Source organism: Anarhichas minor, unplaced genomic scaffold (genome assembly GCF_050575085.1).
Source record: "Anarhichas minor isolate MPS153535 unplaced genomic scaffold, ASM5057508v1 ptg000073l, whole genome shotgun sequence".
NCBI lineage: Eukaryota > Metazoa > Chordata > Actinopteri > Perciformes > Anarhichadidae > Anarhichas > Anarhichas minor.
The window spans coordinates 9,977,501-9,993,724 of NW_027466519.1; the positions used below are offsets into that span (position 1 = coordinate 9,977,501).

A 16,224-nucleotide genomic window follows, 5' to 3' on the forward strand; every position below is an offset into this window, starting at 1 on the left:
TGCCTGTGCCCAGGTAATAAAACCGGTGGGGGGTCCTCTTTGGCCAATGAGGGGCCAGCATTAAGTTCTGGCTGGAGCTGGGAGGTGTGGTCATCTCTCTTGGAGCCTGGCCTTATCAGACCCCAGATCAGGTCTTTGTTGAAAGGAAGGAAGATGGATGCTCCTTTGTTTGAAAAACACATGTGAGGGTCTTAGTCAGCCATGAGACCAGAGTCCGACTCCAACAGCACCCACTGTCTGTCACATCACTCTGTCCACAGAGCTATAAGGCTGTTTTTAAATTAGTTCAAGTCAATATCCTTCACATATAATGTTACAGTAAATACAGTAAATGCATCATGCTTACTGAAATGTCTTGACATCACGTAAATACAAAAATGAACTGAGAATTAAGTGGCTCAAAGGTTTCTCTTCTCTCCTTCCAGAAAATAGTGAAAGCAGGAGACAAAGACCTGGACGGACAGTTAGACTTTGAGGAGTTTGTTCATTATCTCAGAGACCACGAGAAGAAACTGCGGCTGGTCTTCAAGAGCCTGGACAAGAAGAACGATGGTAAGGAATCCTGTTAGGTTTGATAACTTTGAGTCTGCCGTGTGGTGAGAACAGACGGAAGCAATACGTTCACTTCTGCTCAGCGCCTTTGGCTCAAGCTCGACATGAGTTATGCTCCGACAAAAGCAACCGCTGCGAGGACTCTGGCTCGACTCCATGACGTGACCCATGATGTTCAGATGGACGGCGTAGCGAGAAATTTGGCCTTTTGGTTTAATTATTTATTATTATTTAATTCATTTAAGGATTGTCATTCTACAGTATGTATGATTGCATTTTCCAAAAAGGTTTGGTGTATTTGTAATCCAGAGGGGTTAAAAAAAAGAAAAGAAACAAAACCGAATATCCGAATACTAAAATTGAACACCGAATACCTACGCAACAAACCAAAAGTCCAGTAATCAGGTCCAGCCCGAGTTGATTTCTAAATTTGTATTAAGGAAAGTAGTACCTAATATTGTCAAATAAAAGTACATTTCCCTCTGAGATGTAGTGCACTAGGAGTATTACGTTATATAAAATGGAAATACTCAAGTAAACTACAAGTACTTCAAAACTGTACTTGAATAGTCTAAGTGTACTTGCTTCTATTCCACCACTGTTATAACAAGAGCACAAAGGTGTTCTTACATATAGCCTCTTCAGTTTTGCTCTCAACGTGCACCAGATGCACGTTGCATTTAGCTTTAAAATATACTACGTATTCTTTAGTGAGACTGTGCTGAAGATGCTAGCGCTTAAGGCGGCTTAAGGCGGTCCAAAAAAGCTGCCAGGGACTGAACACAGGAGGAAACACGGTGACGCACAAAGATGATCCAGTTCCACTTCAAAGATGCGTTTGGCCATTTATTCTTCCACAGAGCACATGAAATACAGTGGGCACCATTAACCCACTCATTAACTAGAAGATGCCCTCTCTCTGTCACTGCCAAACAGGTGTGTGTCAAGTTGTGGCATGTTGATACATATCAGGCAGCAAGCGCTGCCTTGTCTCCTTCTCCTAGGAGTACTTCTAATTTTGAGAGCTCATCAAAATCTACCGTTAACAGATTAACGCCTTTTTCCGTGCTCTGACCTCGCGCTCCATCTGTGGAGGCTCAAACGCTACGGTGCCACGCTCGAGTATAAACAAAGCTCTACAGCTGATAACGCCGTCGTCACAGAAGCACAGCGCCCAGGTCAACACTCTTACTGTAGCTCTGGCTGCACTTTGGCCGTAGTTAGCACTGTTAGCAATGTTAGCACTGTTAGATATGAGCCGACGGATCGCATCAACATTTTGAGAAGCTATCAAAATGCTCCCAAGCTCGGTTCTTGCGCCTTTGATCTCTAAACAGGCTCAAGGTGAGATAACCCTGATGACATGATTAGCGTCATATTCTTAGACTTCACAAAACTTCTCTGGCTCAGGCACTATACAGTACAACTGTTTTGACGGGCAGAGTACTGCTCACTGTGACTAGTAGACTGACTTCTAAGTGTAAAATCTGTGTTCGTCTTTAATTAATACAAATTTAATTCATTTCTGTGGTGTAGGCCGGATTGACTCGCAAGAAATCATGCAGTCTCTGCGTGACCTGGGAGTGAACATCTCTGAGGAGCAGGCAGAGAAGATCCTCAAGAGGTGTGTGTGTGTGTGTGTGTGTGTGTGTGTGTGTGTGTGTGTGTGTGTGTGTGTGTGTGTGTGTGTGTGTGTGTGTGTGTGTGTGTGTGTGTGTGTGTGTGTGTGTGTGTGTGTGTGTGTGTGTGTGTCTACCTGTTACATTGATGTTCTCCTTTTTCTCTCAATAATATCAATTTTAACACAAACTGTAAAGTATAAATCATAATTCACTGCTACAAACTTCCACAGCTTCAAAGAAGTGAGCCCTCTTCAATAGTAAACAGTAATGTTACTGTGCTGAGGTTTAATACAAACTGTAAGTCACTTTATATTAAATTAATAAAACACTGTACTTTCTAAAATCAGGATGCAATTTAAATATACACCTTGAAACCTGCAAACCTATCTACTTTATGTTTGATAAATTCTCAGTAGTGATAACTAAATGATGCTTATTATACATATTACAAACAAAACACTTTAAAAACTCAAAAAAAGAAGTTGGTCAGACACATATGCAACGCTGATTACCATAATATGTGTGGTATTTGTTATAAATGTACGTTGGTACATAGAGGGTGATAAGAAGCTGTACATGGAGGGACTTAGGACCCAGGGGAGTGTAGGTGAAGCATGGAACCTGTAGTCTGTACCGTGGCAGTAACCTACATGAGGAAGTTATGCTAATACAGAGTTGCAGTTAAGAGCAGTTTGTTCTCACGTTCTTATATGTTCATTTAAAAACACGACAATATGTGTTTTAATATTTATATTAATATATATTTAATATGTGTTTGTGAGACAGGAGGGGACCAACGGTGGAGGGGACCAACGGTGACGGAGTGTAGGAGGGGTTCCGGATCGGGCGTCACCCCGGGGGGGTTCACCATTGTTCACCGCTCGCTACCCGGTTCTTGTTAAAAATGTCCGCTTATTAATAATAATAAAAAAACTGCGTTAACACGCGATAAAATAATTGTCGGCGTTAATTAATTAATGCAATAACACATTAACTTGCCCAGCACTAAAAACAACATATTGACTTGGCAGTTCTTCTAAAATAAAGCAGGCTGTGCCCAGGGCCTCAAACAACATGCAGTGCCTGTGTGCCTGCGCTCCATTCAACACCAATCACCTGCAGCTATTCTGACTTCTGTCTTTTGACAGACCTTCAGTCAAAACAAGCAACTCTGGCGTTCTGTATGCATCCCCATTGTTTCCTGTGCTTGTGTTTGTGTGTCATGAAGCAGCGGGAAAGTCTATACATTATATTTATTATTTTATATGAAAGAGCCGTAACAAAACACTCTAGTTGAAGCCGCATGTTTGTTACTGTAGCAGGCCTATAGTGCTTTCTGTCATATAATACTTTTTGTCTTTCTTCTGTAATTTGCTAGATAAATCATTTTTGTGACTGTACAAATAAACAAAATCACTTTTAATCAACATGGTTAATGACAAAAAACACTTTGACGGACTTGTGAATTTTAAGCATTTCTTTATTGTCATGAACAAGAAAAAATTGTAAATATTATATTATAATATATTATAGATTTACAATCTATACAAATAAATTAAATGGCCATTAAAAACATAATGTTAACGTACTCTTATGTTACAGTTAATTACCTGTAATTTTATTGGCAAACTTAAACTACGGCAAATATTTGTAAATCTAAAGACATTACCTTTTATGGGAAAATGGGGGAAAATACAGAATATCTCCTGTTGAATAACTTTTCTTACAGTGTGCTTTGTTACGAGAACTGTAGTAACAAGGTAAATGTCTGTCCAGTTGATCTATGTATCAGCAGCTCATTGTTGTGGCTCAGTGTGATCCCTGTCTCCTCTAACCTCCTGTCTGTCCGTCTGTCTGTCTCTGTCTTCTTCTCTCTGGCTGCTCTCAGAATAAGGAGGGGTCATATCTGGGCCCCTATCTTGTAGTAAGTAGTAGCTTCTATAGTCTGCTTGCTCAGCCAGTGCTGCACTGATCCCCACGACAGTCTGTCTAGTTCAGTTACCAGGTGCTGTTTTATTCAGTGATTTCAGATGAAAAATGCAACAAATATCATATTCACCATGTTATCATAGCATTTCTTTGTTTATAAGTGTTACCATTGTTGAGAAGTAACAGTGTACACTTGTTCATTTACGCTCTAAAACTGTCACATTTGTAACGGCCGGTATCCACTGTTTTACTTTACATTCCCAGTATGGATAAGAATGGGACAATGACGATTAACTGGAATGAGTGGCGGGATTACCACCTCCTGCATCCAGCAGGCAACATTCCTGAGATCATCCTCTACTGGAAACACTCCACGGTAGGCTCCACTCTCTTCCTCTCCGTCTCACAGAGAGGCTAATGAACATTAAGAGCAGAATCCAAAGCTCATCGCTCCTAATGGAACAGATGTGTTTGGGCAATGCGTAAGAAGAAGGCAAGGAAGGTCAAATGTTGCAGACGGTTACGTTTGAAATGATAAGAACATCAAAGAAACATTAATAGGCACTTATAGATGCTAGTTGCATTAGTTAGAATGTATGTTAGGTCATATTGTTTTCAGCTTTAAGGACTTCTAGCCAACCCCAAGGTCTTCCTCCACCCACAACATGAGCAAGCTCTGAATAGGAGGTCCTGTGATACTGTGTTCAGTTTCACTCCATACGGTTTTTTATTATAACAATATACAACTTATGGTGTTGAAACGAGGAAAATATTTATAACGAGTTTTGTTGGGTTTGTGTCGCAACGACCGTGTTGAAGGACACAAGCTGAAACCCAGTTGTGGTATCTAGAAGGACTTTACTGTCAGACCACTAAGTGTTGCTGTAGGATTGACCTGTACTGACCCGTGAAGTGGGTCAAGTGGTGCCAGTCTGCTTTGTGTAGTAAAGAGAAGCTTTGGTGGTGTACAGTAACAGGATAAAGTGTCTGTCATAACAAGAAAAAATGGTTTTAAAAATAAATAATTTGGTATCAAGTATTAACGAGAACATGAAAGATATGTTATGACCTAAAAGAATCTTATTCCTTTTTGTATGTGTAGTGGGATACATATCATTTACACTGTCACCTTTTTCTTATTGTAAAGGCATATGAGCATTCAGAGAAAGCCATATAAGTAGTGCATGTGTAAGTAATTAAATTACTTACATATTACTTGTATTAATAATACTGCATAATTGAATAAGCCCAGTGGGAGAAGAAGAAGACCCCATGCCACTCCAGTAAAGACACATATTCATGCAGCAGCTCCCTGTGTCACACCAAACCTCTGGCACCCTGATATGGTATCCTCTGACACTGGGCTCATCCCAAGTCTCTTAATTACATCCACGTTTCCTTCACTTGCGTCTTAGTCCCTCCCACCAGCGATGCATGGAGAGACGCAAGGAAACCATGCGAGGAGAGAGGACACGGGGAAATATGTTTTAGGAGAAATGACAATCCTCCACCCCCCCAGTCACCCACGGTGTCCCCAAAGGTTCCGTGCTTGGTCCCCTCCTCTTCATCATTTACATCCTTCCCCTTGGACAAATCATCCGTCGTCATGGTCTCAACTTCCACTGCTACGCTGACGACACCCAACTCTACTTCTCCACCAAGACCATCACCTCCGTCACCCACTCCACTCTCACCACCTGTCTCACTGATATAAAATCATGGATGCAACAGAACTTTCTCAAACTCGACTGCAACAAATCTGAAATACTCATCATCGGCCCTAACTCCCTCACCCGTTCAGCCCAGCCCTTCTCCCTAAACATTGATGGCTCCATTGTCACCCCCTCCACCCAGGTCTGCAACCTCGGTATCATCCTCGACCCCACCCTCTCTTTCCTACCCCACGCCAACCACATCACCAAAACTGCCTTCTTTCACCTCAGGAACATTGCACGCCTCCGACCCTCCCTGTCCTCTGCCACCACCGAAATGATCATCCATGCCCTCATAACCTCCAGACTCGACTACTGCAACAGCATCCTCTATGGTTCTCCCAACAAAATCCTCAATAAACTCCAATATGTTCAGAACTCTGCTGCTCGACTGCTCACTTCCACCCGCCGCTATGAACACATCACCCCGGTCCTTCACAACCTCCACTGGCTCCCGGTCAAATACAGAATAGACTTCAAAATACTACTCGCCACCTTCAAAGCCCTAAACAACCTGGCCCCTCCCTACCTTCCAGACCTCCTCCCCCTCCACGCCCCAACCCGTTGCCTCAGGTCCGCCGGTGCAAACACTCTGAAGACCATCAGGACCAAGCGCCGGACCTGGGGTGACAGGGCCTTCTCAGCTGCTGCACCACCCCTCTGGAACACCCTCCCCATCCACATCCGTGAGGCTCCCTCCCTATCATCATTCAAACAAGCCCTCAAAACCCACCTCTTCAAACTCGCCTTCACCTGCTAACCCTGCACCCTACCCTCCACTACATGACCCATTCCTCACAGCTTCTCCAGTTATTCATTTTTATTTTTTATTTTTATTTTTATTTTTTGTTCTGTTTGTCTCTGCCTTGTAAAGCGTCTTTGTGCATTTTGAAAAGCGCTATAGAAAATTGATGTATTATTATTATTATTAAATGAGACGTCCTTTCCTCTGTAGCGTCACGTGAAGAGACGTCTGTTTCTGATGACGCCGGATCAGCTGATCACATCTGTACTGATTAGGGGTGTAACGGTTCACAAAATTCTCGGTTCGGTTCAATACGATACAGTGGTGCCACGGTTCGGTACGTTTCGGTACGTTTTCAATCCAGCAAAAAAGCAGAAATGCCAAATCCTCTGGTGAGACTCTCAAGGGGGCGTGTCTGATTTGATTCTCTGTTGGGGCTTTTGTTTTCTTTTACAAAGCAGGAATTATGGTCTGGAGAAATGGGCTGGTGAAGGAGTAGTGTCACGGGGCTCAATAGCATTAAGCACGTTCGTACAGGCTGGTTTATCACTAGAGTAGGGATATACCTTTAGCCCTGTTTGAATCAGGAGGGAACAGATACCGAAACGCTGCGGGGAGAGTTTGTAACGAATATTACATGACTAATATTGCACCATCACTGGGCGTGATGGTGCCGGTGTAAACAGGAAGTAGATTGGTTGCTTAGTTTAAAATAATACGAGTAAGTAATAACGAGAGTAATAAAGTAGTCTTTAATAATGAAAGGTCGTGTTTGATACTTAAGATCTTCTCTAAAATCTTCCTCTATAAACTCAAACAGATACATTTCGTGGAAAGTTTTAGAAGTTTTATTTTTCAGACTTCGTTACAGCGCTGGGGGTCTTGCTCGATATCTCTCACCTCATATTTACATTATAATCAACACTTACACACAAAGGTTTACTAGATTATGGGTCCATAAATCTGGTCAACACAAGTCTCTCACTTAGGGTGACCAGATCCATAACACCAAAAAGGAGGACACTCTGCGGTATTTAGTGAAGCTGTGAATAATTGCATAGGACTCTGGCGTGCTCCCCTCTACAATACAACTTTGTGTGATTGCTACATGATGTATGTGTAACAGAATAGGAAAAAATTGTCTTAAAGAGTCAAAAAGTGTTTGTTCACAGTATTTGTATTTATTCAATACATTGTGTTCAAAAACTGACCACTGTGCTGAGTGCCACAAAGCATAACATTTGTGGACTTAAAATGTACAAATTAAAATTAAACAAAATATGTTCATTGTAGTCTGAACAACAAAAGACCTCAAACAACTTTCTTCATTTATAAAAAGATTTGATCTGTTTCCCTAAATAACTTGTATTATGTAATTAAAATCATAGAGCTGGAGAGAGGAAACACTTTTTACAACATGTAATGAAGAGAAACCATAATCATTGTGGGTTATTTTATGACGTCACAATCAGAATTTAAAAACATACCGACGTAAATAATTAATAAATAAGACGCATTCCGCCGGTAGAAACGATGCTGCGCGTATAAGCAGGACACAGAACACAGTATAAATACACACACTGTGTATAAATACCACACACACTGTGTATAAATACCACACGTATAAAAATACTCAATGCAGTTTGTTTAACAGGTAAGACTACAGAGAAAACATCTCCACTCTGACAGTGATGATAACTGTGTCTTTATTAATATAAGTAGTAGTTTAACACCATTAAATCAACTGAAAACATACGATCTTTTTTTTAATAAATATTTAAAGTGCATTTTTATTGGAATGTTCGCTGAAAACGCGTCCGGCTTGATACTGCGGTCAAGTCAGCAGACACTCAGATCTCCGTGGTCAACTCAGCAGACACTTAAATTGTAGTGCACCTATACGCTGAAACTTACGGTAAACGCAACCAAACGGCACAGGACGGGAGCGAGCGAAAGATTTTGCAAAGTTAGCGGAAAGATTAACGTGAAAACTTCCGGTTTTCTACAGATGAACATCCGGTTTTCAAAATAAGATGCCAACAAAGTATACATATTGCATAATGAAATTAGATTAAATGAATTATATTCACAGTATAAAACATGCTACCTGCATCTCCTGAGTTAAAGGGAAAATACACCTAAATTGTGCGTAAAGTGTCTTTATTCTTTGATTTGAGGGTTGCTGGAAGTTAATAATACCTGACTGACGGTCAATTAAGATATTTTACGAAGCAAAAACTCTGAACTGAATTTGTATCTTCAAATGGCACATTTTTTAAATGTTTAAGGTGCTATAAAAATGTTTTTCTCAATAATTCCACACAACGACTAATGCATATATGTTCAGGACAAAAATGGGTAATATCACAATATTTAAGGTGCTACAAAAATATTTTTCTCAATAAGTCCAGACAATGACTGATATACATGTGTTGAGGACATCGTTGACTCCACCCACACTGAAAATTAGACATTTTTACTGTCCTAATTAAGAGATATTTCAAATTAAAAGTCATACATTTGTACCAAGAAACGGGTACATTTCTGAATATTTGAGGTGCTATAAAAACTATTTTCTCAATAATTCCACACAATGACTAATGCATATAAATTGAGGAAATCTCTGACCACACATATACAGAAAATGAAAAATCTTTACTGTGGTAATGAAGAGATTTTTTTAAAGTTAATTAATTAATTTGTTCCAAGAAATATCCAATAACTGAATATTTGAGATGCTATAAAAAGAGTTTTCTTTATAATTCCAGACAATGACTAGTGCATATGTGTTCATGACATCTCTAACTATACTAATACTGAGAATCAAATATTTTTACCTTCCCAATTAAGAGATTTTCCAAAATATAAGTCCTTCTTTTGAACGTTCAAAAAGTTAATTTCTTAATATTTAAGGTGCTATAAAAAGGGTTTTCTTAATAATTCCAGATAATGACTGATACATATCTGTTCAAGACATCTTTGACTCCACCCATACTGAAAATTAAACAATTTTACTGTACCAATTAAGAGATATTTAAAAGTAAATGTCATACATTTGTACCGAGGAACAGGTAATTTCTGAATATTTGAAGTGTTATAAAAAGTATTCCCTCAACATTTCCAAACAATGATTGATGTATACAGGTGCATCTCAATGAATTAGAATATCATCGAAAGTGTGATATATTTCGAGTGTTTAGGCTATGGCTTACAGCTAATAAAAAAAAACAAATTCTGTATCTCAGAAAATTAGATATTACATAAGACCGATTAAAAAAAAAAAAAAAAGGATTTTTAATATAGAAATGTTGGCCTACTGAAAAGTATGTCCATGTACAGTATACAGTATGCACTCAATACTTGGTCGAGGCTCCTTTTGCATGAATTACTGCATCAATGCGGCGTGGCACGGAGGCGATGAGACTGGCACTGCTGAGGTGTTATGGAAGCCCAGGTTGCTTTGATAGCGGCCTTCAGCTCGTCTGCATTGTTGGGTCTGATGTCTCTCATCTTCCTCTTGACAATACCCCATAGATTCTCTCTGAGGTTTAGGTCAGGCGAGTTTGCTGGCCAATCAAGCACAGTGATACCGTGGTCATTAAACCAGGTATTGGTGCTTTTGGCAGTGTGGGCAGGTGCCAAGTCCTGCTGGAAAATGAAATCAGCATCTCCATAAAGCTTGTCAGCAGAGGGAAGCATGAAGTGCTCTAAAATGTCCTGGTAGAAGGCTGCACTGACTTTGGACTTGATAAAACACAGTGGACCAACACCAGCAGATGACATGGCTCCCCAAATCATCACTGACTGTGGAAACTTCACACTGGACCTCAAGACACTTGGATTGTGTGCCTCTCCACTCTGCCTCCAGACTCTGGACCTTGATTTCCAAATTAAATGCAAAATTGACTTTCATCTGAAAAGAGGACTTTGGACCACTGAGCAACAGTCCAGTCCTTTTTCTCCTTAGTCCAGGTAACTTAGCTCAGGCAACTTAGCCCAGGTAAGACACTTCTTACGTCTCTGGTTCAGGAGTAGCTTGACACAAGGAATGCGACAGTTGTAGCCCATGTCCTGGATACGTCTGTGTGTGGTGGCTCTTGAAGCACTGACTCCAGCCGCAGTTCACTCCTTGTGATTCTCAACCAAATTCTTGAATTACCTAAACCTCAGAGAGAATCTATGGGGTATTGAAACCTTTTTTAAATTGGTCTTATGTAATATTCAAATTTTCTGAGATACAGAATTTGGGGTTTTTATTAGCTGTAAGCCATAATCATCAAGATTAAAAGAAATAAACACTCGAAATATATCACCTTGTGTGTATATTTTCTCAATTCAAATGTATGAGTTTTAATTTGAAATATCTCTTAATTGGGACAGTAAAAATGTCTAATATTCAGTATGGGTGGAGTCAACGATGTCCTCAACACATACATGTCAGTCATTGTCTGGACTTATTGAGAAAATAGTTTTTATAGCACCTCAAATATTCAGTTATTAGATGTTTTCTCAGTTCAAATGTATGACTTTTACTTTGAAATATCTCTTAATTGGTACAGTAAAAATGTCTAATTTTCAGTGTGGGTGGAGTCAACGATGTCCTCAACACATGTATATCAGTCATTGTCTGGACTTATTGAGAAAAATATTTTTGTAGCACCTTAAATATTGTGATATTACCCATTTTTGTCCTGAACATATATGCATTAGTCGTTGTGTGGAATTTAAGCACCTTAAACATTTAAAAAATGTGCCATTTGAAGATACAAATTCAGTTCAGAGTTTTTGCTTTGTAAAATATCTTAATTGACCGTCAGTCAGGTATTATTAACTTCCAGCAACCCTCAAATCAAAGAATAAAGACACTTTACGCACAATTTAGGTGTATTTTCCCTTTAACTCAGGAGATGCAGGTAGCATGTTTTATACTGTGAATATAATTCATTTAATCTCATTTCATTATGCAATATGTATACTTTGTTGCCATCTTATTCTGAAAACCGGATGTTCGTCTGTAGAAAACCGGAAGTTGTCTCACGTTAATCTTTCCGCTAACTTTGCAAAGTTCTTCGCTCGCTCCCGATCTGTGCCGTTTACCGTAAGTTTCACCGTATATGTGCACTACAATTTAAGTGTCTGCTGAGTTGACCACGGAGATCTGAGTGTCTGCTGACTTGACCGCAGTGGCTTGATGCTGCGCCGGACGCCGGACAGGGCATTGAAAATCCGGACTGTCCGGCCTAAATCCGGACGTCTGGTCACCATACTCTCACTCGTTTCCTCGTTGTTGTCTGTTCTCACTTGTAGCTCTGCTGAAGGCTTAGCTATCTGTCCTACTGGATAGCATTTACTGCTAACCGTGGCTTCAGACGTCCGCTCCGTAGGGCTGGTCACGCCGCTGGTCACGTCGCTCACTAATCGCTCCAATAACAGCTGCTTCCTCCACATAAATGCAGACTTTAACTGAACAAAAGCTGCTAGTAAAGACAACACGGTCAACAACGCCTGTAATCAGTTGTTCATGTTGAATTAACCTGGTAGTCAATCGGTAATCAAGACTGCTGTTGTTTGTGAACATCCGGGAACGGTCACGTGATAGGAGCGTGGCGAATCAGGGAAGTACGGCACGTTACGTCGGGTAGGTTGCCATGTTTGAGCGCAGTGGCTCCACCAATTTCAGCTATATTTTATTTTTCAAAAGCAATTTAATATTATTCAAAGGTATTGTTCGGTTCGTAATGCGTACCGAACCGTGAGCCCCGTACCGAACGGTTCAATACGAATACGTGTACCGTTACACCCCTAGTACTGATACTAATAAACAGTTATCATCACTGTCAGAGTAGAGGTGTTTTCTCTCTTTAACAACCTGCTTTGAGTATTTATACTGTGATCTGTGTCCTTCTTAAAAGCGCAGGACCAGTCTCTACAGGCGGAGTGCGTTTGTCTCATCTATTAAATATTTTTTGTATTTGTATTTGTATTTTTTTTTTTATTCGGATTGTGACGTCATTAAATAACATATAACCCAGAATATGATTATGGTTTCTCTCGAACACTGGAACTAATTTATTAGGCTCAATGTTTTGGGGGAAATTGAAATGAAATTCCTCATCAAACCCGACTTGGTGACTGTGGCTCAGCGGTAGAGCGAGTCGTCCTTCAATCAGAGGATCGGCGGTTTGATCCCCGGCTCCCCTAGTCCATGTTGATGTGTCCTTGGGCAAGACTCTTAACCCCAAATTGCTCCCATCAGTGTATGAATGTTAGATAGTCCTGATGAGCAGGTGACACCTTGCATGGTAGCTCCTGTCATCCGTGTATGAATGGGTGTGAATGGGTGAATGATGACATGTAGTGTTAAAGAGCTTTGAGTGGTCGGAAGACTAGAAAAGAGAAATACAAGTACAGTCCATTCACCATTTACTCAACAATCGGGAATGATCAGCCTCATGGCTACATAAATGATGTAAAAAGTTGAATCTGTGATCTATCTCCCCTCTGGTATGAAATGTTGATGTGATGATGAGATGCATATTCTAAATGGTGGCGCAGAACAACTTCCGTTTCAAGCGAGACAAATAAGAGACTTGGGATGTGCCTGCTAACTTTAAGGCTTCCTCCTCAGATCTTTGACGTTGGGGAGAGTTTGTTGGTGCCTGATGAGTTCACGGCAGAAGAGAAGAAAACAGGAATGTGGTGGCGACACCTAGTGGCAGGAGGAGGAGCTGGTGCAGTGTCTCGAACCTGCACTGCACCACTGGACAGGCTCAAAGTCCTCATGCAGGTAAAGCACAACACACAGCTGAACAAGGCAGTGCTCTCAGAGAAGGACTTGTTGATTGTAGGCAAACTGAACAAAGGGAAGTGAAGTAGTGATCAGTTTGAAGACATGCTGACTGTTTGTCCTGACCCCTCCCTCCCTTCCTCCCTCTCCAGGTTCACGCCTCCAAGAGCAACAGCATGCATATCACTGGAGGCTTTGTCCAGATGATCCGAGAGGGCGGTGTGAGGTCACTGTGGCGAGGCAACGGCATCAATGTCATCAAAATTGCCCCTGAGTCTGCTATTAAGTTCATGGCCTATGAACAGGTATGAACCGCTCTGACTCCATCACGCCGTTTATCTCTCTCACATTTTGTGTGGTTGCATAACAAGAAATGTCCTGTCTGTCAGATAAAACGATTAATTGGAAGTAACCAGGAGACGTTGGGCATCGCAGAGAGACTGGTGGCAGGCTCTCTGGCTGGACTAACCGCTCAGAGCAGCATCTACCCCATGGAGGTCAGAGACGATGAACACAGACAGAATAAAACATCTTTTAAGCAAGACCTCACTTTAAGGAAAAGGACTGCACTCATTCTGTAAATGTTATGGAGCAACTCGTGACTCATCATGTTTGTGTGCAGAAATATCCGAGTGGATTCTTTTTGTCTTGTGACTGACTGCCCATTTTAAGCCTTGAACTCATCATGTGAAGCTGTACTGTGACCTCCTATCTGGAGGAAATCAGATCTTCACACGCAGACTCACAGACCTCCAGTTATGCACAAAGTGTGAGCAAGTCATTTATGTAAATGAGGTTCATAACCCACAACGTATTTTAATATGAAAGATAATGCACGGCATATATATATATTAGTCTGTTTGTTCAAGTATGAACGATGTTCTACAACTGTTGGACAACAAAGTGGTGCTTTGTCTCATCCGTCAGGAGGCCTGACATCACTGTTTGTCCTCGCAGGTGTTGAAGACACGGATGGCCCTGAGGAAGACGGGCCAGTACTCGGGCATCTTGCATTGTGCCAAACATATGTTTCACAAGGAGGGAGTGGCTGCTTTCTACAAGGGCTATGTCCCCAACATGCTGGGCATCATCCCCTACGCTGGCATCGACCTGGCTGTCTATGAGGTCTGTTGTTGTTGTCAAGGGGATAACTTCTTGTTTATTGTTTTGTTTTTTGCTCAGTCTGACACCTCTCCTCTCCTCTGTTTCCGTTTCCGGTTGCGTGGGTGTGAGTGTGAGTGGTGGACGTGAGAGTGGCGCGGAGGTTTGATTGTATTGTCACTGCTTTGGGATTTGTTCCTCTGCTATTCTGTCTCTGCACATGATCAGGTAAGATACTAAGCAGTGTATTTATCGGTAGAACGTGTGATTAGTGGTGTTGTTTGGTGTTGTTCGGGAGGATGGCGTCCTCCGAGACGCCACGCCCGTCAATCCGGCAGGGAGTCCGGGTAGTTCCACCGGATAGCAGCGTGTCAGTAGAGGAGGTGCTGCTGGCTGTCGGAGAACAGGTGGGACATGACAAACTTTCCTTTGCATCTCGGATGAATAAAGCTGTGGTTGTGTTCGTGACGAGCGAGGCTTATGTCCACAACCTGATAGAGAGCGGCGTGTTTATCAGGGACAGCTTCGTGCAGGTCTCTCCACTCTGTGCCCTCTACACGGATCACCGTGTCCGGTGTTCTGCCGTTTATACCGAACGAGCTGTTAGAAAATGAGCTGCGCAGGTTTGGAAAGTTTGCCAGCGGATTTAAAACAGTCAGTTTGGGGTGTAAGGATCCCAAACTGAAGCACGTGCTGTCTCTTAGGCGGCAGGTCTTCATGTTCCTGGAGTCACCTACACAAACACTGGAGGTGTCCTTCAGGGTTAAACACGGGGAGGGTTCATACATGGTGTACGCTAGCTCGGGACAGATCAAATGCTTTGAGTGTGGAGATGTAGGACACAAACGCTTCGCGTGTCCGCACAAGCAGCAGAGATGCGCGGAGGCGGAGCCGGCCGCGGCGGCTCCCACTGGTGCGGAGCCGGCCGCGGCGGCTCCCGCTGGTGCAGCTCCGGCGGCGGCGGGTACCGCTGGTGTGGCTGCGGCTGCCGCCGGTGCAGTCGGCGGCGCTTCTTCGTCTTCTGCTGACAACAATAATGTCGATAAGGAGGATCAGGGCCAGTCTTACAACCAGCAGGCTTCTGTGGTGGCGCAGAACCTCACTACATCTGGTACCGAAGCACCACCACAGTCTGTAGAAGTCTGTGAAGAGGCAGCTACAGGTTCTGCAGGTGGAGATCTCATCATAGCCTTAGATGAAGGACAGAGTGTAGGGTCTGTGTCCAACAGCCAGCTGTCTTGTGAAGGAGAGGACATGGAGTATGAGAGTAAATCAGATGTTGCATCTAATTCTGAAACGTGCATTAAAAGCACTGATCTGTATTCACTAGAGGAAATAAACTTGTTTTTGGATGTAACTTACAATAGATCTGCAAAAGTCAGTGATTATTTCCCTGACATTGAGAAGTTCATACGATCTGTTGGGGTGGCGCAGAGAAAGGTGGGTTTGGACCTTTTTAGATGGAAAAAAGCGCTTCCGCCTAAAGAAACACATCACAACCTTGAGGAAAGTAAGGAAAAGTAAAAGGGTTCAAAATACTAAGACAGTTTAACATGATCATGTGTCACACGGGGTTTTCCACTTTCCACTGCTTACTTCTTATCTTGTCTTGCCTCCTTCCATCCTCTGACCTTTCTATGCAGAGCTTCAATTTAGGCTCTTTAAACATCAATGGTGGGCGGGACGGGCATAAAAGAGCATTAATACAGGAAGTTGTAAATCAACTTTTTGCAAGAAACTCACACCATTCCATCAGATGAAGTAGACTGGGGTTTA

At 42.0% G+C, this 16,224-nt stretch overlaps 1 protein-coding gene across 2 annotated transcripts in view; it reads left to right on the forward strand.

Moving 5' to 3' along the window:
* Positions 1–16,224, forward strand: part of slc25a25b (solute carrier family 25 member 25b) — a 31,342-nt gene that overhangs the window by 8,038 nt on the left and 7,080 nt on the right. Inside the window, exons 2-8 of one of the 2 annotated variants that reach the window (XM_076079993.1) lie at positions 426–552; positions 2,089–2,176; positions 4,368–4,479; positions 13,189–13,347; positions 13,500–13,652; positions 13,737–13,844; positions 14,305–14,472. In XM_076079993.1, coding sequence (XP_075936108.1) covers positions 426–552; positions 2,089–2,176; positions 4,368–4,479; positions 13,189–13,347; positions 13,500–13,652; positions 13,737–13,844; positions 14,305–14,472 — 915 coding nt within the window. Of the gene's footprint in view, positions 1–425; positions 553–2,088; positions 2,177–2,442; positions 2,472–2,960; positions 4,099–4,367; positions 4,480–13,188; positions 13,348–13,499; positions 13,653–13,736; positions 13,845–14,304; positions 14,473–16,224 lie in introns of those variants that run through there. The other variant, XM_076079994.1, reaches the window with a different exon arrangement.